Source organism: Anas acuta, chromosome 2 (genome assembly GCF_963932015.1).
Source record: "Anas acuta chromosome 2, bAnaAcu1.1, whole genome shotgun sequence".
Classification (NCBI taxonomy): domain Eukaryota; kingdom Metazoa; phylum Chordata; class Aves; order Anseriformes; family Anatidae; genus Anas; species Anas acuta.
Genome location: NC_088980.1, coordinates 131,581,083 through 131,607,483, shown reverse-complemented (window position 1 = coordinate 131,607,483; position 26,401 = coordinate 131,581,083). Strand labels below are relative to the sequence as shown.

The 26,401-nt window shown below is 34.5% G+C and overlaps 1 protein-coding gene across 2 annotated transcripts in view; it reads left to right on the top strand.

Annotated features, from left to right (window-relative positions):
- MMP16 (matrix metallopeptidase 16) overlaps window positions 1-25,585 on the top strand; it is a 196,017-nt gene extending 170,432 nt beyond the window's left edge. For both annotated transcript variants that reach the window (XM_068672226.1, XM_068672225.1), the window contains 3 exons: window positions 2,566-2,716; window positions 7,200-7,315; window positions 10,639-25,585. In XM_068672226.1, the coding sequence (XP_068528327.1) occupies window positions 2,566-2,716; window positions 7,200-7,315; window positions 10,639-10,973 (602 nt within the window). In that variant the 3' untranslated portion in view covers window positions 10,974-25,585. The remainder of the gene's footprint in view (window positions 1-2,565; window positions 2,717-7,199; window positions 7,316-10,638) is intronic.
- The last annotated feature ends 816 nt before the right edge of the window (window positions 25,586-26,401 follow it).

The window sequence follows — 26,401 nt, the reverse complement described above, 5'->3', positions numbered from 1 at the left end:
ATACCCTATATAAGTGACTTCTGTAGGGAATCTCAGTAAAGGTAAACGTCAGGGTAGCACAGACCTTAATCCTTGGTCAATACAGACCTTAGCTTTTTGTGACTGTTCTTAGATCTCTATGTCCCTTTTATTTTCAGTACTTCAAATGTCTCTGTATGTATTTGTTCTTAGAACCCTTTCTTCCTTCAACTGACAGAGGGAAAAGATGGATCTGTTGAGCAAACTGTAGTCTCAGTATTTGGAAGTGGGTGGCAAGCAGCTGTGAAGAAGCTGATAAAAAATTTATTCTGGAAACCCAGCATGGGAGGGACTGAAACTATATCCCTTCTCCTAATTAAAACTGTGATAAAACAAAAGCATGCTTTATATCACTCCAGTACAAACAGGGATATAAAGCAAACCTCCCGTTAAGCAAATATTTAATACCACTGAGGGATAGCTAAAATATAAAAACAACTGCAAACCAGTGTTCTGGATTTTCCCTCTTCTTAACTCTGGCATACACCTGATCCTATGTCTTTGGAGTGATACTACATTTCCTTATAAAATAATTATGCAGCACAGCGCCTTAACCTCCTAAGTCTGTGTAACAGCCTGACTAGCCTTACAGGTAAATATAATAATTAATATAAACAGCCATGATTTTATCTTTTAAGATCTCTTTCTAAAAGTGTATGAGGAAAACATATTTTATCATAGAATCTTAGAATGGTTTGGGTTGGAAAGAACCTTAAAGATCATTTAGTTGCAAACCCCCTGCCACAGACAGGGACACCTTCCACTAGATCACGTTGCTCAAAGCCCCATCCAACCTGTTTTTGTTGTTGTTTTGGTTTGTTTGTCATTTTTTTCCCCTTAAATTTTAAACATCATCATAAATAACACTGGACAGACTAAGGTGAAATATCCAATAGGGCTATATAAACATATACAATAGACCAATCCAGTATTTGTGTACCTTCCCTAGACTTCTCTGTAATGTAACTCAGAAGGGTCTACATCAAATCAGGCAACCCTCTCCTTCAGTGTTGTTATTACAATTAGCAGCACTTTTCAGAAACACAGATGAAGGTAGTCCCTTAAAGAGAAAATAAGCATGTTTCCTACATGATGGAGGCTATAGTCTAGCTTACAAAGAATGTCCCTGTGGCCTAGATAACATAAAGCAAAAAGAAGACAGGTCCTAAAGCAAGTTCTTCAGATAAATACTAAAACACAGATTATGCTCCATTTTCCCTATTTCTAGGGGGCATAGGAGGATCTTTATTACCTTTTTTCAGCCTGAGATGTCTGTGTTTGAAAGAGAAATTTTTACTGAAAATACACAGGTAAGATGTGTATTTTGAAGATTAATTAGAAGAAAGTAAAAACATACAAATGAAAAGATGGTTGCAGAAATAGGTCAGCAGGCACAGTATGTTTAAAAGACAGGGAAGAGCCTAGAGGACAGCAGAATTATTGGGGATAGCACTAGTCTAAAGTCTTATAATATGAGGTAATGAATTTGGTGACATGAGTTCATTGAGGAAGAAGAGCTTGGATAGAAAGCTAGAGCAAACTGAAGGTGGGAAAATGGAGTGTTAAGAATCTCAAGAGAGCACAGGGAGCATCCTCTCCAAAACTGTTGCAAATTCTACTTTTGTAGACACGCTCACTGCTAGACAGACAATATATTCAGCAAGTAACTGAAACAGTAGGGATTCAACCACTGAGCATTGTTGTCCAGGAGGCACTACGCCTAAACTGATATTTAAAACAGATTAGGTAACCTTGTGTAGATATTTGCATACCAGCTAGCATCACACAACTACCTTGTGTTATCATCATACACTAAATCAATTGTGTGGTTTTCAATGATCCGCTACGCAAAACCAAAGGTTAAATGATATTGCCACTGGTACTAAAAGCAACCACTCATTAATTTCAGAAGCACAGCATTTTCACCTGAGGGACTTCAGAACCTTAGTTTGCAGTCTGTAGGTCACACTAAGCATATGAATATGAATGTATAATATGAAAAAATATTTTAAAATCTACCTGTACATTATGCCTAAGTAATTTAACTTTTTCAGGAGAAAAAGAACACAGACATAAAAGTATTCAGTTTATATGAAGATAAGAGTTTCTCTTTTTTCATTTATTTATGTTTTCTTATCTCATTTTGTCTTAAAATTAACTATTTTTTTCCTCATGCAACATTATATACTATTGTATTGTACTGCTGTAAATTCATTACATTACCGTTCACAGAGACCTTTAAAGATGACTTAATTTTCACTCTGGGTTTGATCTCAGAATAGATGGTATTAGAATATGTGGTCCTATTTATGGTCCTTTTGGATAATAGATGTTTTATAAATACAAGGTGTCTGTAATATATTTTATTTTCTAAGGTATTTTATTTTGCATTATCTGCAGTGATATAATATTTTTCATTTCAAAGTTTGTAGCACAATTACTGTACCCTATGGGAATCTTATTTCTTTAGAATGTATTCATTTCAATACTGAGAGTTCTGAAGACTGACACCTATATATGTATGTCTTTATATATGGTTTTGTACAGGTAACAAGTTCTGGGTTTTCAAGGACACTACTCTCCAGCCAGGGTATCCTCATGACTTAATAACACTTGGAAGTGGAATTCCTTCCCATGGTATTGATTCAGCAATTTGGTGGGAAGATGTTGGGAAAACCTACTTCTTCAAAGGAGATAGGTTGGTATATGAATTCTTCAAGGAAACAATTTTGTGGATCTCAACTAAGCACGTTAATCTTTTCTGTTATTTCTCTAAAGAAGTTGTGCCACTTCAACAGCTCAGTGGTTTTTGTGGATGTTATTAATTCCTCCTGCAGAGGGCCATACTTCTTTCATATTTCTTATAATCTATATTATCATTATGTTAGCATACTGATATGAAGTGTCTCTTTCCAGTGGAAAGTTATGATTTAGAAGTCAACAGGCACGTCACAGTTGTGACAAATTTAAATTTAAATATTCCAAGTAATGTAATTAGCTTGCACTCTCACTTTATTTGGGTAGTTTCCTGGTGTTTAGTCTTATGTGCACTATTACCACCTTTTTTTCCTCATTTCTAAACTCTAGCACATAAACAGGCAATGATTCATTTGAAAGTTTTTAAGGTCAAAATGGCTTTGTTTCTACTATTTAAAAATGAGATAAGAAAGGAAAATGACAGCTAACACAGGAAGCTAGAGAACAATTTAAGCAGTTTCCTAGGAATTATTTTTAAATTAAGGCTATGGTTTCTTTCAGAATGGACACTTATTTTTATGATTAAAAAAAGAACAGAAGAAAAATGGTAAAATCTGAGTTCTCCTCCAGTCCTGAAACTGACTTCCACTTGTTACTTATTGTCTCCATGTCTTCCTTTCCATATCTGCAAAAATAAAGGAAAGAATATTTGTCTACTTTATAGAAATGTCAGGAAAACCCATTGGTTTTTGAAGCTCTGCAAGTTATCTGAATGATGGATAAGTTCAACTTGTTACTATATTTGTTTATTAATATATTCTGGGTGCTCAAGACACCAATAATAATAAACAAATAATAAACCAATATAAAACTTATTCTTTCCTAATTATTTGAATGTTTATATTAGTATTGTTAAAAGTATGATTGCTGCTGTTATTACTGTATGGTACTTAGGATTATGAGACATTAATAATGTTCTTGGATGTCTTAAGAAATTAATTTAATGCACATCACAGAATATTTTTAGTTTACTAGTTTAGTAGATAACATAAGTAGATATTTATCATCTTTTAACGGTACAATAATATTGCTTTACAGACTGCCACAACCAATTTTATTGTTAAAGGTTTTGTTTGTTTTTAAAGAAAAATAGTTCGTCAACATCTGGTAAAGAAGGGAGAAACTAAGTCAAAATTTAGTGGTGTTTGAAAATTAGTGAAGAAAGACACCTGTATAATTTGCTTCCTCTTGTTCAGAAGATTGATTATTATATTTTTATTTTTCATGTAAGTTCATTTTCAGATAACAATTTCCCACCTCCACACACCTGGGAAAGTATGTACAGTAGGAATCTGACGTGACCTTCACTTAGTCTTTATTCAGCAGTGTCCTTTTATATTTCCATGCACAAACAGTTACTTATAGTTAATAGTTTCCTAAATAATAATATTAATAATAATAATTGGAAATAATATTTTAATAATATAAAAATAACCTTCAGTAAAAAAAAATATGTTGACAAAGTTTAAACTTAGAGCTAACTAGCAGAATGAGACTCAGCATGATATAAATGCATTGCAGTATGTAAGAAGATCGAAGAACATGAACCTTGCAGAGATAATTGAGCTATTATGGGATATTGACCACCAGTAGGAATAAGCCCATATACCACTAAGCTTCTCAATGTGTATCTTTTATATCACAATTTCTTTATTTTATGCAAAGTTAGAGTTGAATTCTGCTGGTTTTAGTAGTATCTACTATAGGGCTGTATTTAATCCTGAGTAAGGTATGAATGTAGCTGCTTAGTGGCAGGAGGTAGTAATTAAAGGAAATCAAAACATTACACTAGCGTCAAAATAACAATGTTCCTGCTTATGTAACTCAAGGACATGTACACTTGTTTTGATGGTAATCTTCAGTAAAGGAGCTTCAGGGCAGAATCTAGACAGAGTTAAATTTGCCAGAACAACAGTATAAACAAAAAGCAGTTGGAGCAATAGAATAACAAGCATAAAATATTACCTATACAATTAAAAATATAAATATATTTAGAAGTTCAAATAGTAAATTATATTATAATATTTTTATGTCTAAACTCATTCATGAAATGATCATTATTATTACTTGAAGTGATCCATTTACACAGAAAAGATAACTCTTCAAAGTAATTCTATGAAAGCAAAAGAGGGGACAAAAGACTGCAGAAAGACATTTTACCCACTCTTATTCCTCTCCTTAGAACTGAATAGTGTAGGACAAGATGATAACATGCTTGCTGCACTTCTTGACACTTGGCCTTGTTTATGACCCTGTTTAGTGTGTTTTTTGCACTTTTTAGTTTAAATGAATCTTTTTTTTTTTTTTTTGATTCATAATGTTTAGTTATCTGGTAGTTTACAATATGGTTAAGTACACAGTATTAACTAGAGGAAAGAACGCATTTTAGCAAATGTTTTTCTATATTTATTTTTACAAAATCACAAAGTGCATTTTCATTTATTTTCTCCCTTTTATTCTATCAGTCTTTGAGATATAGTAACACAGTTTATATAGTTGGTAAAGCTCAAATCATTCAAGTCGTCACTGGGGAGTCTGCTTGTGAACATTTTGCATGCCAAGGAAAGACAGAACTAGGCTTTTCCTTATCCTGTGGACATGCTCATTGTTCCAGCACTGACTGAAGAGATGGTATCATGATAGGTCTTTTCCTAATAGGATTTCTCATCAATGCTGAAAAGACAATGCTTTCAGGGCTTTCAAGTGTGTACTGACTGTGTCCTCAAAGATGTTTTTTAATGGCAACATATATGTTTGAAAGTCCTATAGGACTGCCTGTTTCCATCATGTAGAAAAACATAGAGGCTATATATGTAAATGGAGCTCGCAAGAAGAGCTCCAGGTTGGAAGAGAAGAAATGAAAACGAATGGAATTAAGCAAGAAAGAAAGGGGGTTTTGGGAAAGAGGGATAGAGGAAAACGTAAGATAATTCATAAGAAATGCAGATAAAAATGGAGATTAGAAAATAGAAGATTAAACTCAGTGAAGAGTGAGAACACAGAAATGAGAACAAACAAATGTGGAAACAGAAGATGCAAGCTAAGGCTGAAGAAATGCAGAGTCAGGACATGAGTTATAACTATCTGCATTAGTATTGATTTCAGATCTTCGTTTGCTATTTCTACATGTTGTTTCATTCTCCATGTAAATTCTATAACATGTTCCATTTCAAAATAAACAACATTGTTTTGTTGGCTGGTTACTGGTGCATGTGCTACTATATTAAGAAATCAGCTTATAAAAATGATTTATGCATTTGAAATAAAAAAATAAATGCAAATAGTTTTTAGTGTAATTTACCAAATCTGCCACCTTTTAATTTCACTAGAATTTTAAAGCCAGGGAAATGCCACACAGGGCAAGGTACATAAGAATTTAGTCTATTCTGTTTTTCAGAAAGATCAAGAGATGAATTGATTAGTTTCTAAGAACCTTCACAAGGAAAAAAATATTGTCCACTTAAGGACTCTTTAATCTACCAGGATATATCATAACAACCATTTCTAAAAGCTGAAGTCAAATGGTTCAAATTATAAAAAAGGTCAAGAATTTAGCAGGACTATATTATTAATTCAGGTGATATGGAGAGCTTTATAGCCTTTATAGGTGATTTTTCACAAGAATAAAGCTGAATTTGGAAAACTCCCAAAAAACTGTGCTCTAACTTAGTGTATTTTAAATTAGTGGAGACAAACAAAATATGTAATAACCTACCCAAATATTATAGCAATATACACAGAGAAACTAAGGATACTCTATGATAACACTTAGATGCATATAGCAGTTTAATCATCTGCATAAGACCAAAGGAAGTATCAACGTTATTTCTAAGTGTAAATAAAATCAAGATTGTAAATATTTATCTGAAGTTCAGGTTGCCTAGAATTTGCATATTGAGGCTTTTTAATTAGAGAAAGACTGGTTGACAATGATGCAGAAGTGCTTTTGAAATTTTCTGTTGCATCGTAACTATGTAATAAAATGACCAGCTACAGTAATGTATATTCATAGGGGGTCAAGTTAAGCAGTTAAGCATGCTGGCATTTTTGTGATTAAAATGTTAGTTAAAACATTTGTGTACCTTTTTTTTCATATGCTGCTTCTGTTTGTTTCACTGTGTTCTAGACATCAAAATTACTCTGATTAAAAGTGGGACACAAGTTGATTTAGTTGTCAAAGTGCAAAAATCTTTTATCTTTCTTTTTTCAGTGTACGTGAAACAGTTATCTAGTTTGCAAATAGATTTTATTTCTTTGTTATTTGGTAGTATCTTCAAAGAAAAGAACTCAGGTGTTTTGTGACTATGGAATACAGCAAATGTCAGAAGGAAAGAACTATGTAGTTTCTTGCCTGTTATGTTATATTTTTTTTCTTTGTTTTCTTTTTCTTCTTTTAAAAAAAAAAAAAAAAAAAAAAAAAACAGGTACTGGAGGTACAGTGAAGAAATGAGATCCATGGACCCTGGTTATCCCAAACCAATCACAATTTGGAAAGGTATCCCAGAATCTCCTCAGGGAGCCTTTGTCCACAAAGAAAATGGTATGCAAACACATCTCTGTTTTAATAATTTACTAGTTTACTAACACCCTTTATGTAAGATAAAGTAGCAGAGCAGTGATTGACTATTTGTATTAAGTAGTGGAGGAATTTATGAACAGAGGAAATATTTCCTGCTATAGAACTTGATTTTGTGAAAAAGGCTTTGTTTGCTTGCATGTATCACTTAACACAATGAAGGGAAAAGATCTTTCAAATTTAGCATAATAAACATTAATTTTCATTCTTTTTGTTTGTTTTATTCTGTCTTAAATCATTTAATTATTTCTGTTTTCTGCAGAATTAAAGAATGTCTTAGAATGAGTTTTCTAACCACAGTATATCTCCATTTTGCTACTGTCAAGGCATTGGCTGTTTATACAGCTTAGAAGGTAGTACCTTTATTCTGAACAACTAGAACAGGGAAACCAGATTTTTATCTGAATAGACATCTTAATCTGATATATCCTTAGGAATCTATGTTATCAAAGATGTCATAAACCCATTATACAGAAATGCAAATCATGGGGATGTTAGTATAAGGTGCTATTACCTGGACCAAGATGGATCATCACGTACAGGAATCTAGAATTTCAGTTTGCCACAGTTCCAAATGAATGAGAGCAGCCAAAATCTCATCTACTTTATGAGAATTCAGTGCTACCCAGGGCTACTGGCAGGCTGTCCTCAGTTGCACAGAGTGTAGATACCTTTGATGGGAATAAAAATATGCATCTGTCCTCATTTTTCATTGTTGGAAGAAAGTTGTATGGCATTTATGATTTATTTATTAGTAAATTTTGAGTTTCTTGTGCTCACCTCACAGACAGCACATATATGTATTGCCATATTATTTTAATTTCCTCTTAATAATTAGGCAAAAAGATTTCTTGCCATGTATAGATCACTTCCATCTAGTATTTCAATGTCCAACCTAAGTAATTTACTATAGTTTTTTGTTTTTGTTTGTTTCTTTGTTTGTTTGTTTTTCCCAAAATATATCTAATTGCTTCCTTGCTTCATCTCTGTTACAACCAGAAGTAGAAAACATCTTTGGATTCCAGCATTTTGGCTAGACTAGTTTTTTTTATGTTGTTTTTCTTTGGTTTATTTTATTTTTACTGGGAAGTAGATCAGGCATGATGACATTCTGCATATATTACACTCAATAACTAACTGTTGTTTGTAAATATACATATATGTTTGGAAATGGGCACAAAAATTATGTATGCACACACAAGCACAATTGATATAACCTCTTCCCTTAATTACTTTTTAAGCATATTTCTAAAGATTTACATCCAAAAGGAATTTAGCACGTATATATGTTTATATATAGTGAGGCACTTGAACAGGTTGGCAAACACAAGTTGTGGATGCCCCATCCCTGGAGGTGTTCAAGGCCAGGATGGATGGGGCCTTGGCCAACCTGATCTAGTGCCAACCTGATCTAGTAGATGGTATCCCTGCCTGTGGCGGGGGGGGGTTGGAGTTAGACGATATTTAAGGTTCTTTCCAACCCGAGCTATTCTATGATTCTATGATAGCTGTATGTATGCATGTTTTTTTTTTTTTTTTCTTATTTTGATTGCACTTCTTATAAAATGGTTTCTCTATTGAGCTCAGGTACGTGTGTCTATCATTATGAATGCAAATTATCTTAGTGTAACACTCAGATGAGTGGTTTTCAAAGTACTACAGGGGCAGAACACTTATTACTAAGGCAAAAAAGACTCTTCATAATGTCAGACCCACTTCTCTTTTCTTCCCCAATAGCTTTGATAGTCTGTCTAGCAGCCTTTGAATGAGGAGGGTGGTAAAACATGACATTACATTGTGAAGAAGGTGAAGGGAAAAGGACATTCTTGGGCTTCTCAGGAAGCCTAAAAGGACCCTAGGGCAGAAAAAAAGGCAGAAAATGGTATCATAAATTTCCCATTAAACCACTAAGACATTTTTCATGAAATAATGACAGCAGGCATGTCTTGAGAAATAGTTCAGATCTCCACTGCTGCTTATATGGAAATACCAAGAAACAAAAACAGATACCAATATGAAGTAACACAGCTTATCTGGAAAGAATTTGAGTTCATTTTGTCTGGATCTGTTTTCCTTTCTTTGGGTAGAAGAGCTGACATACAAGCTTATCTTCATAGTTCTGTTGATGACCATTTGAAAGCATATCTTCTAATTAAACCAAATAATTTTTAATTTATTTTGGCTTTCCCTTGTATTTTTATTGTGCAAACCATGCAAATAAACACCTACAGTAAGTCTGATAATAGACAAAAGGATTTCCTTAGCAATTAATACTAACTAATGTCAGTATTTTGGGTTATAGGTACCTGATATATACAAGTTTGTAGATTATATATATAGGTAAGAATATAGATATAGAGATGTCATATCTCTATATAGTATCTCTATATGTATTAGAATATTTTTATAGATAATACATCAAATTGCTTCAGATGAAGTACTTAACTGGGAGAAAAAAAAAATGGAAAAAATCCATCGATTTGTATTCAGCCTATAAACAGTGGGAGGAAATTCACCCTTTGTGAAAGTTTGCTGTATTTGTTTGTTTGTTTGTTTTTCCAGATTAATACCATTTTTCATCTGGGATAATACAGTAAAAGATTTTTGTCAGGGAGTCTCATTCTCTCTCTCTCTCTCTTTTTTCCTTCTTTTTTTTTTTTTTTTTTTCCCATGGAGGCATATTCGATTGCATCTAAATGATCAAATACCAGCACCCTACAGAAAATTTAAATGTGTACACCTGTTTTTTTGTTTGTTTGTTTTTTGGTTTTTGGCAAAGCTGCTTTTATTTCACAGTTTCCTTCTTCTGAAGTACAGTGGTAGGCTATGTGACATTGAAGAGACAGAGCTCTTATTTCTGGCTAGCTCAGCATAGTAACTTATTTCAGTAGACTTTTCATCTTGAAGAGCTTGAGATGCTTCTAAGTGCATGCATAGAGCTGGTCCCGAGGATTACAGCTCCAGTTGGGCTTTCAATGTATAAACAAATCACCTGGACCCTGGCCTGTCAAAAATAATATATTTTTTTGGGAATTCCTTTATTGTTTGTGGTAATGCAGGAAATAAAACCTTTCTATTCTATAAAAAATAGGGGAAAACAGATTTTCTAGAGACAGGAAAGAAATGAAACTTGGAAAGTTTTGAAAGGCCAATCAGTAGGGTATGTTCCTCATATTTTTTATCTTTCTAATTGTAAAATAATTTGATACCAGTAGTTTCAGTCATTGGGTGTAGATGGCATGCTTGATCTGATATGACCGTGAATAATTGTGATTTTTCTTCCTCAGGCTTCACATATTTCTACAAAGGAAAAGAGTACTGGAAATTCAATAACCAGATGCTCAGAGTGGAACCTGGCTATCCCAGATCAATCCTCAAGGATTTTATGGGTTGTGATGGACCAACAGACCGAGACAAAGACCGACACAGCCCTCAAGATGACGTTGACATTGTCATCAAATTGGACAACACAGCCAGCACTGTGAAAGCCATAGCCATTGTCATTCCTTGCATCCTGGCCTTGTGCCTCCTTGTCTTGGTTTACACTGTGTTCCAGTTCAAAAGGAAAGGAACACCCCGCCACATACTGTACTGCAAACGCTCTATGCAAGAGTGGGTGTGATGTAGGGTTTTGTTTTGTTTTTTTTTTTCTTTCCCTCCCAGGAGTTTGTGGTAACTTGAGATTCGACACAAGAGCTGTTATGCAGTTTCCTAGCTAGGAGCAGGCATCTGTCAGTCTGAAACAAAGCTGATCTTTAAAACCCAGGGGGTTGCCTGTCCTGCGCATGAGTGGCGATTTGCTCAGCTGGGAAGCTTTCATGATACAAAGTATCTGCTGTTTCTTCAGTCCTTTGTCTTTCTTTGTCATTCAATTTAGGCCTTTCCTCTGCACGCCAAATGCCCGATATCAGGATTAACTAATGAAGAGGAAAAATAATCTCAAATGTTTCTACATTTTTCCCTTAAGGCCTGTTCCCCTTTGAAAAAAAATTTTGCTGAAAGTCACTTTTTTTAGAAAAACACAACAACCTACAATGGAACTTTCAGGAAAGTGAGAAGACCCAAAACAGCTTTGTCTCCAAAGAGGATTGCTTTCTGTCTGCTATGGATAAAGTCCTACTCCTACTTCCAGTTTGTCAGGTGGGAGACCCAGATGACACGCAGGACTTCAGACTGTTCGGACAGCCATTTTCCAACAAACAAGGGGCCAAAATATCTGCAATATAGTAACAGCCTTAATAATACATTCATTTTGTGTTTTATACAGCTGCTCTGGGCTATGTCCTCAATGTTTTAAACTCATTTATATTCATTACTATATTCAAGCGGAATCTTTTTATTGTTTTTTTTGATTTTGGGTTGGTTTTCCTGCATAATCTTTCCCAAGCTGTACCAAGCCAACTGCCCCAGGCCTTTCACAGGTCTGTCAGGAGCACTCATTCCAAAGCATGGTAAAAAGCAGTGTGTCTCTGAAGTGGATTTCAATGAACTTAAAGCAACAGTCATGGTGTAGAGAACTTGACACTGGTATTACTTTGGTGTAACCCTTTGAGAACTATTGCATCAGTTTGCAGAGTCTGGTGGATGTTAATCTTGGTTGTCATTAAATTACAGGATTGTGTTTTGGAAATACAGATTTTAAAAGAAAAACAGTTTTGTTTTTGTTTTGTTTTGTTTTGTATTTAAAACGGATTTCCTGTGACTGCAAGTGAGTGTTTTTAACTACTTGCATTATTGATACAAAAACATTTATAACATAAAGAGAAAACAAACTATATTTACCAGCTACTTTCTGGTTAAATGAACCAAACCTATTTTAGTATCTTCTACCACTTACCAAGGATTTTTCTGAACTGGCTACAGTTTTATAGCTTAGCCTTTTATCTTAAGCATCTTGAACTTCTATTTTAAACTATGTTGCATGATAATTCAATTTGCCTCTTCAGAGGTAGAGTTACAGTTTCAAAGGAAAACTAAAATGATGTCTCTGATATTGCATGAATATCCTCTGGTGTGTTACCCCCTTGCATGTTCACTATAGTTCTCAAAGGGTTAGTCAAATCTCTGGCCTTTAGCTGAACATGATATCACCGACAGAGCCAAGGGACCACCAAAGCATTTTGTCATTACGTGTAATTTGTGCTAACAGCAGTATTGTCATTTTCATGTGACCTGCAGAGCAGGTTTGTATCAATATTTTTTTCCTAGAGAAAAGTCAGCAACTGACAGACCTCTTTATTGATTTTAGGAGCTGCTTCTTGCAGTGATAGGCTTTACAGTCACTGGGCTGTGAACTTATTAAAGATGGTCAGAATGATGCACCCCAAATGTCAGACACCTGGTTTTTTATGAAAGCCAGGATTTGAGGGGAGTAGCTTTTGCAACAATGAACAGCTTGCCTTGAACTTGATTATTGACCTGTTGACTGTCATTACCAAGTTAAACATTGTCTTCTGTGAACAGCTTCACTGTCTGAATTTCCTTAAAGTGTACTGTCCTATGTCTTTGCTCTTTGACCTTTAACTTGCAAACTGGCACAAACTGAATGGAATCCAGTGTTGCTAATGATCTAAGATGGGTTTAATTTCTTAAAGGCCTGATGTACATTATCCAAAATTAGAGAAAAAAATGTTGAAGTGTTTTCTTAGGAAAGAAAAGACAGAAACAAAAATATTTATGATAGATCTGTAGAAAGGTATTTTGCTATGTATACATGCACACTCTAAAAATGAACTACAGTAGAAATGATTTTTTATTTAACTTGAATACAATTTTTCCATATAAAGTTATCATTTCTACAGATAGCTAGTTATTAATGAAAAGGTTATAGGAAAGTATTAAAATACTTGAAATGGCCAGTATTGGCTTTTACATAAAATGAAACTTTTGTACTACATTCAGCCAATTTCTTACTGATTTCTTAATTCACATAACTGGATCACTTTTTAGAGAGTGTAGGTATATATACACATATATTATGGTTATTATTTTGGTAATGAATAGCTTGACTGCCTTGAATTTATATTTATATTGAGCATAGCATGAAAAATAGTATGCCTTTTTGTTCAACTACATGATTTTATATTGATTTGAGGACTTTATGAACATATGTGGCATGCTATAAAGCATTGCAAATTGTTATTTCTTAGAGCATAAACAGATATACATATGTAACGGCTAACAGAAATGAAGATTAGAAAAAGATATAGTTTTACAACAAATATGCAATGCAGATGGCATTTTTGAGATGTTTTGTAGAGGTACCGCATACTGTAGGTTAGAATTACACCAGTATCAGCCCATAGCATTATTTAGTAAATCCAATTCAGTTGTTGCTGAAAATATATATTAATTGACAGTTAAGTAACATAGGGTATTTACTGCACATCTGCTCATTTGGTGAATTCGGAATTCAATGCCTCTTTGTCATATATATTAATATGTGTGTGTGTACATGCATTTGTGTATTTAGAAATGCATACACACACTCACATACACATACATGCATATTTTAATTCATGCATAGATTTTTATTGTCAACAACCTACTATAACTTATATTTTGCTACAGACAGAACAAAATGATTCATCACCTGTTCCAATTTTGTCCCTTGGTGGAAAATACTAACACTATTTACTCTGCATTTGGTTTTCCTCTACAACAGGAGAACTGGTTTTATATTATCTTTAATTCAGAACAGCATCTCATCTGTTTTTTTGTTCACTTGAAAAATTCACTTCAATTTTTAAATATCTTTCATGGCAGCTTTAACTTTTTGTGCAACTGTTTCCCTGAGAGTAATGAAGTGCTGAGCATGTTGACTGTTGTTTTTTGATAAAGTAACAAAAATGTTTGCATTTGGAGAACTTAATTTTAATTATGCAGGAAGGTAAGTGTGATAAGTCTAGTGCTTGGTATATGGTACATCATAGATACCTGAATACACAAGTTGATTATTTTCTTTTACTCTAAAGTGCATATATATTATATACAGAGAGGGAAAAGTAATATTATATTGGCATGTTTATGTCATGCAGAGCAAGATTTTGTCAGCATTTATCTTATATACTCCTATTTTCAGTAGATTATAATGCAGACATAAAGGTTTGTTTTAAGTAATAGATGTAGGAGCAATTGTGGTCAGTGGAATTTCCAAATATATGTTGGCTGACTGAATTATGGAAATTCAGATTAAATTAGTGGTGTTACCTGATTTAGTTTTGAACTCAAACAAGTAAAAGTTCTAATACAATGTTATTTTTTGAACAGTTGTTTTTCTACCAGGGCCTATAATTACAAGCACTAATCAAAAACAAAGTGATTGAGTTCTGCAATCTGGGTTCCTACTCACGTGTCGTAACTTTTCACATAACATTTTTAATAAACTTTTCCATATTGCTACTGTCACAATCTGTACTGTGGAAAAATACAAAACTGAATATTCATTGTGTTAATCAGTTACAGTCTATCAAGCTGACTATACGGGGCTGTGTATCTTCAAAATACTATGGTCTGTATGACACAGGAGGCCAGAGTAGATAACATCACCATTTCACCTGGCCTTTTAATGTATAAAACTATGAAAAGGTTATTGACTGTAACATATTGACACAATTTTATTTTTTTTCCAAAAAATACACTTAAAAAAGTATGTAATTGTATATTTACTGGATAGCCTGAGATTGAGAGACTCAAATGGCTCCAACGGAGCCCTTTCAAGTCTCCTGAATAAATGTAATACATGTTTTATATCTTCCTATGAATTTTTGTTCTTTTTCTTTTATTCAAAGTGGAGAAAAGGGAGGGAATAACTAAAGAAAAAACAAAAAAGCTACTTTTGTGAATGAAAATGACAGAAAATAATATATTCAAACATAAGGGGCAGATTTACACTTTCTCTTGGCAGTGTACTTCACCTCCCAGTTGTTTTGCCAAGACTCTTGTTCTATGAGCACTGTGGGTTAAGAACAGAGTGTAAGACTTAATTTTGAAATTTCAGCTTTTTTTGGCTTACTTCACAATCCTAACATCAGTTAAATGTAGCTTTTGGTACCAAATTATATAGAATAGAATTCTAGGTTGTTGGTTAGAAAAAATGTGTGTAGGGTAGAAAGTAGGTCTGCCTAAAAGCAACGGAAACATTACATTCCTATTCATTTTTATTTTTTATTTTTTTTTTTTTCATTTGAACCATCACTAGGGCAAAGCTTAAAAAAAGCCTTGTTCCACTGCACATTTAAGAAAGTAGAAATGCAAACTACCACACCATTAGCAGCCTAAACTGGAGATAGCACAAGATAACCAGGCTGAAGAAAAATATGACTGCAGGGGCTTGCTCTGTCCTGGCTTACATATACATGTATTCTTAGAATGAGGCCTAAGTTTTACCATCAATTGCAGAGGTGGAGGAAGCTTTGTAGCATAGTAGTAAGAGATTTGATGCAGCCATTACAGAACAATAGCTCCCTGTCGCCTTTTGTTGTTGTCAAGACTGTCTTTAGATAGCTCTATTTCCAGAAGTGTAAATAGAAGACTGCAGCCCTATGAGCTACAAGGAAAATCATTATTATCAGTGGAAGGAACAAATGTCACTGGCTACTTAGGTGTGCAGCTATGCTGTAAATGAAATAATGTTTTGTGTGAGTCGAGGAACAGATAACCTTTTATTGAATATAATGCTATATCTGTGACTGATAGACCAGTGCTGTTAAGTTAAGAATACTTCCTTGGCTCAAAGTTCACAGACTAGACAGAGTGGTTCGAATAAGATAAGACCATTTAAACATATGTCAGTTACAAAATCAGGTGTAAGTGAACCATGTAACATATAAATATAAAATTAATATGTTTATGCATATAAATCACTGATTTGTCAGCCAATGATCTCATAAAAAAAAAAAATGTAATGTGTGAGTCCAATCTCTCTAATCCATTCTCATGACTTATGTCACAGACTGGTCAACATTGTCATCAGTACCATAGATGCTGAAAATGTCTGGTAAACATCAAAAGCATACCACCACTTGTTGTGGACTGGCTCCATCTTACAATTGATCTAAGGTAGACTCTAGTGTTAGACAGCATAGATTCTCTATGATGTGTTATTTGAGGTATGTATGCAACTAAGAAAACACAATGATAACTGGAGTTCATATTTTGAAGGTTCATCAGTATGTGACCACAGTAAGCATTTGTTCATCAAATCAAAATGTCTTTCCAAGTATGTAGACAGCATTGAACACAAACATCATAAACAGGTTTTGACTCTCAGCATTCATAAGCTGTAGCATATCATCTACAATTTGTAGTCAGTTGCAGTTGTCTATCATCTTGTTGAGATATGACATTCTATGTGAGGTGTTTAAAGTATGTTGACCCTGTGGATATAGCCTTAAGTATTTCTCTGGTTTGCCCATAGTACAGATGAAATAAATTTGAGAGACAGGTAAAATATAAATGAAGAAACGTTGATTCAAACTAACATACTAAACAGGATTTTCTACACTTGGATGTGCTGCTTGCTGTCACACTACATAAACTCTAATCATTACATATGCCAGCCATTTATGATGGCACAAAGCTTTCCAGTCATACAGCTTAGTTTCTTCTGCTTCTGTAAAATGACATTGTCCACAGCTAGTAATTATAATAGCCACCACATAAACTAAAGTTTGCTATTTAATTAATAGGCATCGCTACCCTATGAAATTGCATCATATCCTTTTTATAACTACACCCTTAATCTCTTTGGCAAGCTCTCAGCATATCTTAATTCATAGTCTTTCATGCCCCATAAATAAATAAATAAATAAATAAATAAACAAACAAACAATAAAATTTGCTCTTGCAGTAAAATATATACTGAGCATTCTCTTCATCTTGCTATCTGGCACTGACCCATGGAATAATCACTTTTATTCTGTGCCATGCGCATGTCCTGGGTCAGACATTTGCCCATCCATCATTTTGGGAACTGGGTTTCTGGGAAGTAGGATTAGCAACAGAAGGCTGGTATAAAATGGCTTTCTGCAGTAACTGCTTATACCTTAACATTATGACAACAGAGTTTGAAGAGTTTTTAGGGAAGTATTACTTCCCTAATGTATTACATACTGGTAACAATGCACTGTAACTCTGCCAATCAGTGCATGCTCAGCTGTGTTCACCACTTACAGAGAGTAGCGTGTTAAATCAGAAAATAATGTTTCTTATCCATATTTCCATCCTTATATAATGACATAATTTAAAACCTTGTCTACACACATATTTGTACTTACATGGCTATAAATAAAATTGTCAGACTTGTGGAAGCTGACAGTGCTTAGGATCAGTATGCAGTCAGTGCTAACTCATTTATAAGGTGTGAAAAAAACTGTTTCCCTTACTATGATTTCACAACCTCAAAGAGAAAAAGGAGGTTGGCCAGTAGTGTAAAATGGTGGTTTAAAATACTCTTTATTTTTCAGTATTAACACTTACATATTATATGTAGCCCAAAAAACTCTATTACACAACTGATATATTCAAAATTAAAAGCACAGCCTCATATTTAGGCATACAAAAAATCTGAACAGATTCATATACAACATATGCATTGCTTGGCTATTGCCACAAAAATTTCAGTGCTCACACACTGATCACATTCATATTTTATGGGATTACCATGTTGAAGTCAGCTCTGAGCAGTTTGTTTGCTTAGACAGAGAGTTATACATATTAGTAAAGCACTGTTATACACATTAGAAAAAGATACATTTGATGATGTGTATTCAGAAGACATCACCAGCAACCTACAGCACTGTTTAAATGATCATGGCAAACCACAATTCACACCTGAAAGGCATTGCTGTGGACTATATTTGCATAGCTGTGTTACACCTTACATAATGAAGTACTGTGCACTCAGGTCATGAATCACAAGGCAGATAAAAACTATTAAAAACAAACAGAACAAAAAGAACAACCTTCAGGACATTAATTGTCAATACTCACTCAGCTCACAGAAATGGCTGAGATCGCTATACCCAAGACAATTTAATCCTGAGTAGCAATCCAGTATTGAAGGAATGTGTGATGACACAAATAATCTATCCTCAGTTCTTACACTGTGTAATGCATTTGGTGAAATATTGTCAACTAAGTATATGTCTAACATCCATCCTTAAATGTGTTTCTGAAACCAAGCAGACATCTTTTGTCAATTCATGCTTAAAAGTTTGGACTTGTAGTGTCATTCACTATTACTGTCTTACTGTGTCTGAATGAAAACGACATTATAGGATAGACTGAGGACTATGAATCTCCCATACAAGATACACAGGCCATCATCTGCTATATATGCATTGCTTTGAGGGTTGTTGTCCTTGGTTCACAGTGATGACAAATACAGCTTTTTAGGACCATTGAAATCTTTCTTAGAGAAAACCTATATTAGTCATGAATTGTCTTTCCAAAACATCTAGGATCCCCAGGAGAGCAAACTAGGTCTTTTGATCAAAGACAGCAGGCAGACATAGAAAAAAACAGGGGAAGTGCATTTCCTTTTTTCATTTCTATAAGAATATAAGAAAAGGAATGAGAACACTTTGCTTCATAACTGCAAGTGCAAAGCCTATTTGATGGGTAGGGAAGGAAACAAAGATGATGACTGACACCACGGAAAATTTCATGTACCCACTACCTTGGTTACTGACATTGGAACAAAAAGACATATTATCGGGAACTCAGTGATAGCTTTGAAAGTATTATTGATTTCCAAGAACTTGTTACACTTTGGAAAGTCCACTGAATTATATATTTGATGTCATATACTACTGGTCTGTCAAAAAGGCACCTCAGCAGAGTTGCTCTAAATCTGACCACAAATACATAGAGAACACACTAAATATATTCTACAATCGTAAATCGTTCAAGAAAGGATTAGTCAAACCAGTATCATCCTGAATCTATGTGCAAAAACTTGTCACAGTTTAATGTTTTTACCCTTGTTTTTAGAAATTAGAACCCCATAGTTATCCATCACTTAAAGAACTCTGCTGTATGAGATATTGAAGGAGAAAGAAGCCTTTACCTATGTTAGTCTATATTACAGACAAGTATCTTTATTTCTGTATCTCAGTCCAGAAATACTTGATTTAATAGAAACACACCTATAACCTCTGGATGGATCATGTATCACTTTATTTTTTTATTTAAATTGATGTTGATGATTCAAATGTTCAAATTTCTGATCCCTCCCCCCTTTTATTTATTTTTTCCACTGTGCCTTGACATGTTTTCTGACTGATTGATACAATTTTTAATGTATTGTGATCTTGGTAGACAAGTGAGAAATGGTCTCTTAACTCTACAGATGAAGAAAATAAAATTTTGTTGTCCACCTCATTAATCATATATATTTTCACAGTCTATCACTGGGAAATGCAGCTTTTTGTCAATGATGTAAAGCTAGTACTTTCTCAAAAATACATCATATGCACATTAGAGGAACTTGGAATATATCTTTCACTAAATCTTGTTCATTGCCCAGTATTCCAACAGCTGAGCTCCAAGTTGTTCATTTCAGATTACTAAAGTCTCTGACATCCATTGGCACAGCCATCCTTTAACTTTTATAAAAATTTTGTGGCACAGCCAGCACTAACCATCATAGACTTCACGTTTGCATCTCATGGCTATTCCATTGGTCATAATGTAACAGCAGAGCCACTATTTTTGATGCCAACCCTTGCACACTATTTACATCCATGGTTTATGTTGTCTGTGAGAGGTGGGAAGTCTAGAAAGCTGTATTTTGAGAGTATTAGTACTACTTGCAGTGGTACCAATTCTTGTCTTTTTTCTTCCATCTTTGCATTCTGATGCCTGTAATTTATGCCATTGCTACTCCAACAATAACTGTAGGACCAGACCCTCCTCTACACCAAGTCAGTTCGTATACAGACATCAACAACCATTAAATTATTACTCTGGCATAATAGACTAACACCATTGCATGGCTGAAAGTTTTCCTATGCACTGTTTTCTGAATGATCCTAATTTTTAGGTGTCATAAACAGTGTATTTATGAAGAGCTCTACCTGTCATCTGCTAGCGTAGGCTGGGAATTAGATTCATTATGCAGTTCATTCACAGCCTGCAGTGAAAGGTGCAAGTGTTTGACTTCTGCAGGTTTACTGTACATGGTGTATTCCTACATGCTCAGAAGACGTTTAAGGAAGGTTATGTGTGCTCTTTGCCAGTTCTGTGGTTGGTACTGTTAGTGATTAAAGCGTGTATGGCTGATTTTGTTTGTGTGTAGTCAATCAGTTTGATATGTTTATGTACAAGAAGGGTACATGTCTTTTTTTTTTTTTTCCTACTACATACACATTCTTGTTTCCATTACTTTCCAAATAACATTCACTTTTTTTTTTTTCACTCCAAGTGCTGTAATCTTTTATCTGTCAGAACATGATTTATTTTATTATTTTTTTTTAGTCCTGTTTTTTGGGTGTGCTTTGTGATTTTAGAAACTGATTCTAATTTCCATGTAGTTGCCATTCTTTCCTCCACCTAATTCCCTGTAATTAGAGTAGAAATTAGTCTGGTTCCAATACATTAGCTAGAATCTGCTACAATTATGAGTCTCTTCCCACACCATGAAATCCTTGTTTGTCCTCCACCTCTGAGAAAGAAGAAACAAACTTTTCATCTTTTTCGTGTTTTTCATGATTTTGGTACAGTTTCTAGGATATCTCTGAAAGTGGTTTTATGCATAACATGTAAAACCCATACATTCTTAAACACCAACTCTTTTCAAGCTCTACTTCTTGAACCATCCAACAGTTGCTCACTTAATTTACAAGGCCTGACAAATAACGCAGAATATAGATGTAATGATTTCTCTGTGTCATGCAAATTTCTTATCTTTATTTTCTTTTCTCAGCATAGCCCCATGCATTTCATGCCCATGTTTGGCTCATTAGAATGTATGTTAGTAACAAAATAACTGGAGCTTTTTTTTTTTCTGCAACTAAATGTCATTTTATTATTGTTATTTTATTTTATTTTATTTTATTTTATTTTATTTTATTTTATTTTATTTTATTTTATTGGCTCACACAGCATTCTATACAGTAACCTTTTTATAACTGACATATGTTATTCCTTCAGGTAGCTTTTACTGACAAACACAAAGTTTGTTTGTGTGCAAATGCAAGGCTGACTAAATGGTGCTAAAGTGTATTATGACTGTCAGATATAATCAGGCAAAATTTTGTGGTGCTTAGACTGATTTTTTTCATTGATTTTATTGATCAATGCATTGAACAGTGTTTTATTATACACAAGTTGTCTTTTATTAGTAAATCAAGACCTCATAGTGCATTGTTAAACAAAATGGGTTAACTAATCTATGTAACAGTTCACCAAGCTATTATCTCTTTAACTCCTTATAACGTTGTGTCATTAAAGGTCAAGGGGTCATGATAATAATCTCATTGCTGTAGACCATTAACATGACTGAACATTTTCAACAAAGTACTTATGTTTACAATGCTATAACCCTTTGACTGCTGCGGCAACCTTTAACCACAGAAAGTCACATGCTAGAATCATCATTAGGGTTCTTGCCATGGCAATCAAAGAGTTAAGGGCTGTGCAGTGATTTGTTTTATATTTATTAATTTATATTTATTTTTTTTTTCATTTGAGAAGGGGGGAATTGGGGTGGGGCAGTTCTTGTCTGCTGTAAGTGTCTTAACCAAGGGAAGGGTTAAAATGGCTTTTTATACTATTGCATCTTATGTACTTACCATCGTTTCATTGTGTTGTAATTAAAAAAAAAAATCTGTCAATAAATAAGAGAACAGAAAAAAAGTTTCCTAAAGGCATTGTGGTTTGCTTGGTACATATTACCATAAGATTTATAGTTGCTGTTCTTTAGATGCTGTATAACATTACAGCCAACTTTCGCCTCAGAAAATGAATAAATAACAGATACTGACAATATAGAGATATTATGGATATATCTGGGTATAAAAAAAGGCAAAAGAAGAATTAGTTAATTTTTCAAATCAAAATAGAGTAGAATCTCTAGATTCTTTAGAATAAATAGAGTTTATTCTAAACTCTAATTCTCCTATAGAATTTATAGGAGAAAGGTGGAGTGCCTAGCTTTGTACCTACTTCTGTATATTTGAAGCACCATTCATTAGACTTTACTGATGCAGACACTATAAAAAAAATGATGAACAAGTGGCTAAATTTCTTCCCTTCTTTTGTGAGCAAAAAAAATAATAAAAAAATAAAAAAAAATTATAGTGTCAGTAAAAGGTGAGTCTAATCATTCAGCCTGGAAATTAGCTTCCGTGTAGCTTTGTCTGCAGGTGATTGACATAAACACCAGTTCTGAATGGAAGGGTTTAGGGAGTGTCTTAAATACCTTAGCATCTTAAGTTCAAGGAAGTGTTTGGTTTCTGAAAGAGAAAAATTAAAAAAACTTCCAAGCTGATCCATGTCTAAGTTATACCATTCACTTCATAGGTGAATATGCTGCAAAATGCAGAAGATGTTTACTTATTAGTAAACATCTAGCAATCACAATTAGCACAAGAGAAATTTGATATGACAATTCAGTCTGTTTCAGACCTATTCTCACAATTATTTGGCAGGTAATTCATTTTTTGTTTTAGTGTTTGGGCCCAAATTCAGAATTTAGTTTCCAGGAATTATTCTCTTCCAAAAAATCTTTTCAAAGAGGAAACACAATCAATACTGGTTTAACCAATTAAACAAAATTAACTATGAATAACAAATATTTCTAGTCACTGCTTGCCAACCACTCTCATATTACATGTTTGAGTTATTATAGTGAATAAAATCAACTGAACATCTGGATACCAATAACTGACAATGGAATTAAAACTTATGAATATATTATTTATGACATTCTTCAGTTCAACACAATATCTGGTGGCATGGCAAAGACTTGTTTTCTGCTCAAAATAAGCTAAGGATAAAGGAAATTAGTGTTTTACAGATCACCTAGCAAGTCAAATGGCAAAACACTGGGTGCTTACCAATCATGAGGACTGAAATTTAATGAATATTAGTCAATCCTAAAACTTACAAAACATGTAAGTCAAACTTCTTTTTCTCCATGTATATTGCCAGTTCACTGCTGCACAAGTGAAAATGGGTTTGTATTAGAAGTAGAATTCTGCAAGTCTATAATGTACATTTGAATTGTGCTTCAATAGGAAAAGAAACTAGACTCTGATCAATGTCAAACCAAAGTCCATTTGAGTTGCTTTCAGCCCCAGAGGGCATAAACTATTATCCTCTACACAAACATTCAGGATGCATAGGACTTTTTACAACACTTAAGCATTTTTACTTCCATAAAGAGTAAGAAAATCAGGCATAGTCAGCATGGATTCACCAAAGGGAAGTCACGCTTGACCAACATGATAATCTTCTGTGATGAATTGACAAGCTAGGGAGCTGTGGGGAGAGCTGTGGATATTGCCTACCTGGACTTCAGTAAGACTATTGACACTGTCCCCCATAAGATCCCCACAGGTGTATGAGCTGCATGGGCAGACAGGGAAGTGGATCAAAAACTGTCTGAATAGCCAGGCCTAAATTGCAGCAGTCAGTGGTACAGTCTAGTTGGAGGCCAGTAAAAGAGCAGAATACCCCGGGGACAATACTGGGCCCAATCCTGTTCAAAAACTTCATTAATGATCTGGAGAATGGGGCAGAGTGTAGCCTCAGCAAGTTTGGAGATGACACAAAACTGGGAGGAATGGCTGATGGAGAGAGAGTCTTGCTGCCATCCAGAGGGACATGGACATGCTGGAAAGATGTGCCAACAGGTACTTCATGGAGCTCAACAAGAAGTGCAAAGCCCTGCACCTGGGAAAGAACAAGCCTGGTCACTGGTACAGGCTGCAGGCCACCCAGATGGAATACAGAAAAGGACCTGGGGGTCCTGGTGGACACCAATTAAAACATGAAGTAGCAACGTGCCCTTTCCTTTAAGAAGGCTAACAATAGAAGGCTAACAATAATGGCTGCATTAGGTAAGGTGTCACCAGCATTAGGCAGTGTCACAAGAGAGGTGATCCTTCCCATCTGCTGAGCCCTGGTGAGGCCACAACTGGAATGAAGAGGCTCAGGGAGGATCTTATCCATGTCTATAAATATCTGAAGGGAGAGTACCAAAAGGACAAAGCCAGGCTCTTTTCAGTGGTGGTCAGAGACAGGACAAGAGGCAATGGGCACAAAATGGAACACAGAAGGTTCCCTCTGAACATTAGGAATCAGGTCTTTTCTGTGTGAATGATGGAATATCTCCTTGGAGATATTCAAAAGCTGTCTGGACAGGGTCCTAGGCAACCTGCTGTGTGTATCCAGGCTTGAGTAAGTGGTTGGACCAGGTGACCTCCAGAGCTCTCTTCCAACCTCAGATATTTTGTGATTCTGTGATTCTGTTTCATTATTTGTCACATGAAACACAACATACAGACTTTCACTTAAGTGCCTCCTTCCTTCATGAAATTCCTTTTTTGTTTGTTTGTTTGTTTTTGTTTTTCTGATCTAAAATGTTCAAGTTATAATTCAGGAGAATCACAGTGGAAAAGTTGCAAAAGCAAAGCAACATCCAACAACAATTACAAAAATTATTTGAAGAACCAATATTTTCAAATATGTTTTTGTATTAGTATTTAATTTCTGGAGAGTGTCCAAGCTGAAATAAGTATTGTTTCTACCACACTGGCAACGTTCAATATATTGATGTGAAGTTTGGTTTGCAACTCATTTATCCCTTCACAAGTCACTGCAAGAAACAACTCCTAAAGAGAATGCTTAATTGCCCAGATGTTTGTATGAAATTACTGTCATTAATCTCTGTATTGATTATCTTTCTTTTCTCTTCCAGGATTCTTCTATTTTTATATATTCCCCTGCAGTGACATGCAGAGGCATCCTTGTTATCTATGACTTGCTCACTTGCTGTCTAATTGCATGCTAAGAAATGTATTGTGCAGTACTTTTGTGTTATGGTTCACAGACATTTTTTGCTTTGATTTTCAGCATTAGACATTCTTACCATGACATTTGACAAGTGTGGCTGCAGCCTCCTGGTTTCTACACTGAGATCCTGTTACCTTGTCACACTGACCAGTTTCCTGCTGCATGTCTTTGCTCATGTTTTCATTATAGCAATACATTCAGGTTGAAAAGATACTGAAGAGGTGCTTTTTGTTGCTGTTGTTTTTTATTATTTTTTCTTGTTGTTCATTTGTAAGAAAATACTATATTATCTGTGAAGGACTCTATCTACTTTTACAAAGAAGATACAGGGTATCTCAATACTATAATACCCAAATCTCTCCCAGGTCCCATTTCACTGACTGTCCATATTGTGCGTGAATTGTGGTTTCTCTTTTGGAGTGCACTAGCTAGGTTTTTTAGAAATAAAAAGTATTTTCTTTTCAAAACAGCTATTCCAGAAACTACTCTGGCCTACTGAACAAGACAGCATCATCCCATTGATATCATCCCAGCAGGCATAAAACTTTCAAACATAAGGCGTCTTCTGAAAATACTTCAATTCAAAAAGAATCAGAATCTCTTGGTTCAGAAATTAAAAAAAAAAAAAAAAGTTTCTAAGACTTCTTCGGATATAACCATATAACCGACACCTGTTCATGCACTTTTTAAACTTTGAACCATAGAAAACTCTGAGTTAAAGCAAATTTAGACCTTCACCAAGGTCAGTCTAGCCTTTCAGAAGATCATGTTTAGGATAGAGGAACTTAAATGCCCCTCACAAGTCTAGGAGAGGGGACGACTACCAGTTTATATCCCCTAATCTGTGCATAAAGTAAGTACATTGACACTTTATTCAACTATATTTGTGCCCTAGATGGTGGCCTTCAGAAGCTGTTTCCTCTCTACATTTAATAGACAGCAAAATCTGGGAGTTAATTTAAGAAGGCAGTTTCTCTTGGTAAGACGTGCAAGTTAAATAAATTGTAACCCTGTCATTCTTCAACTAGA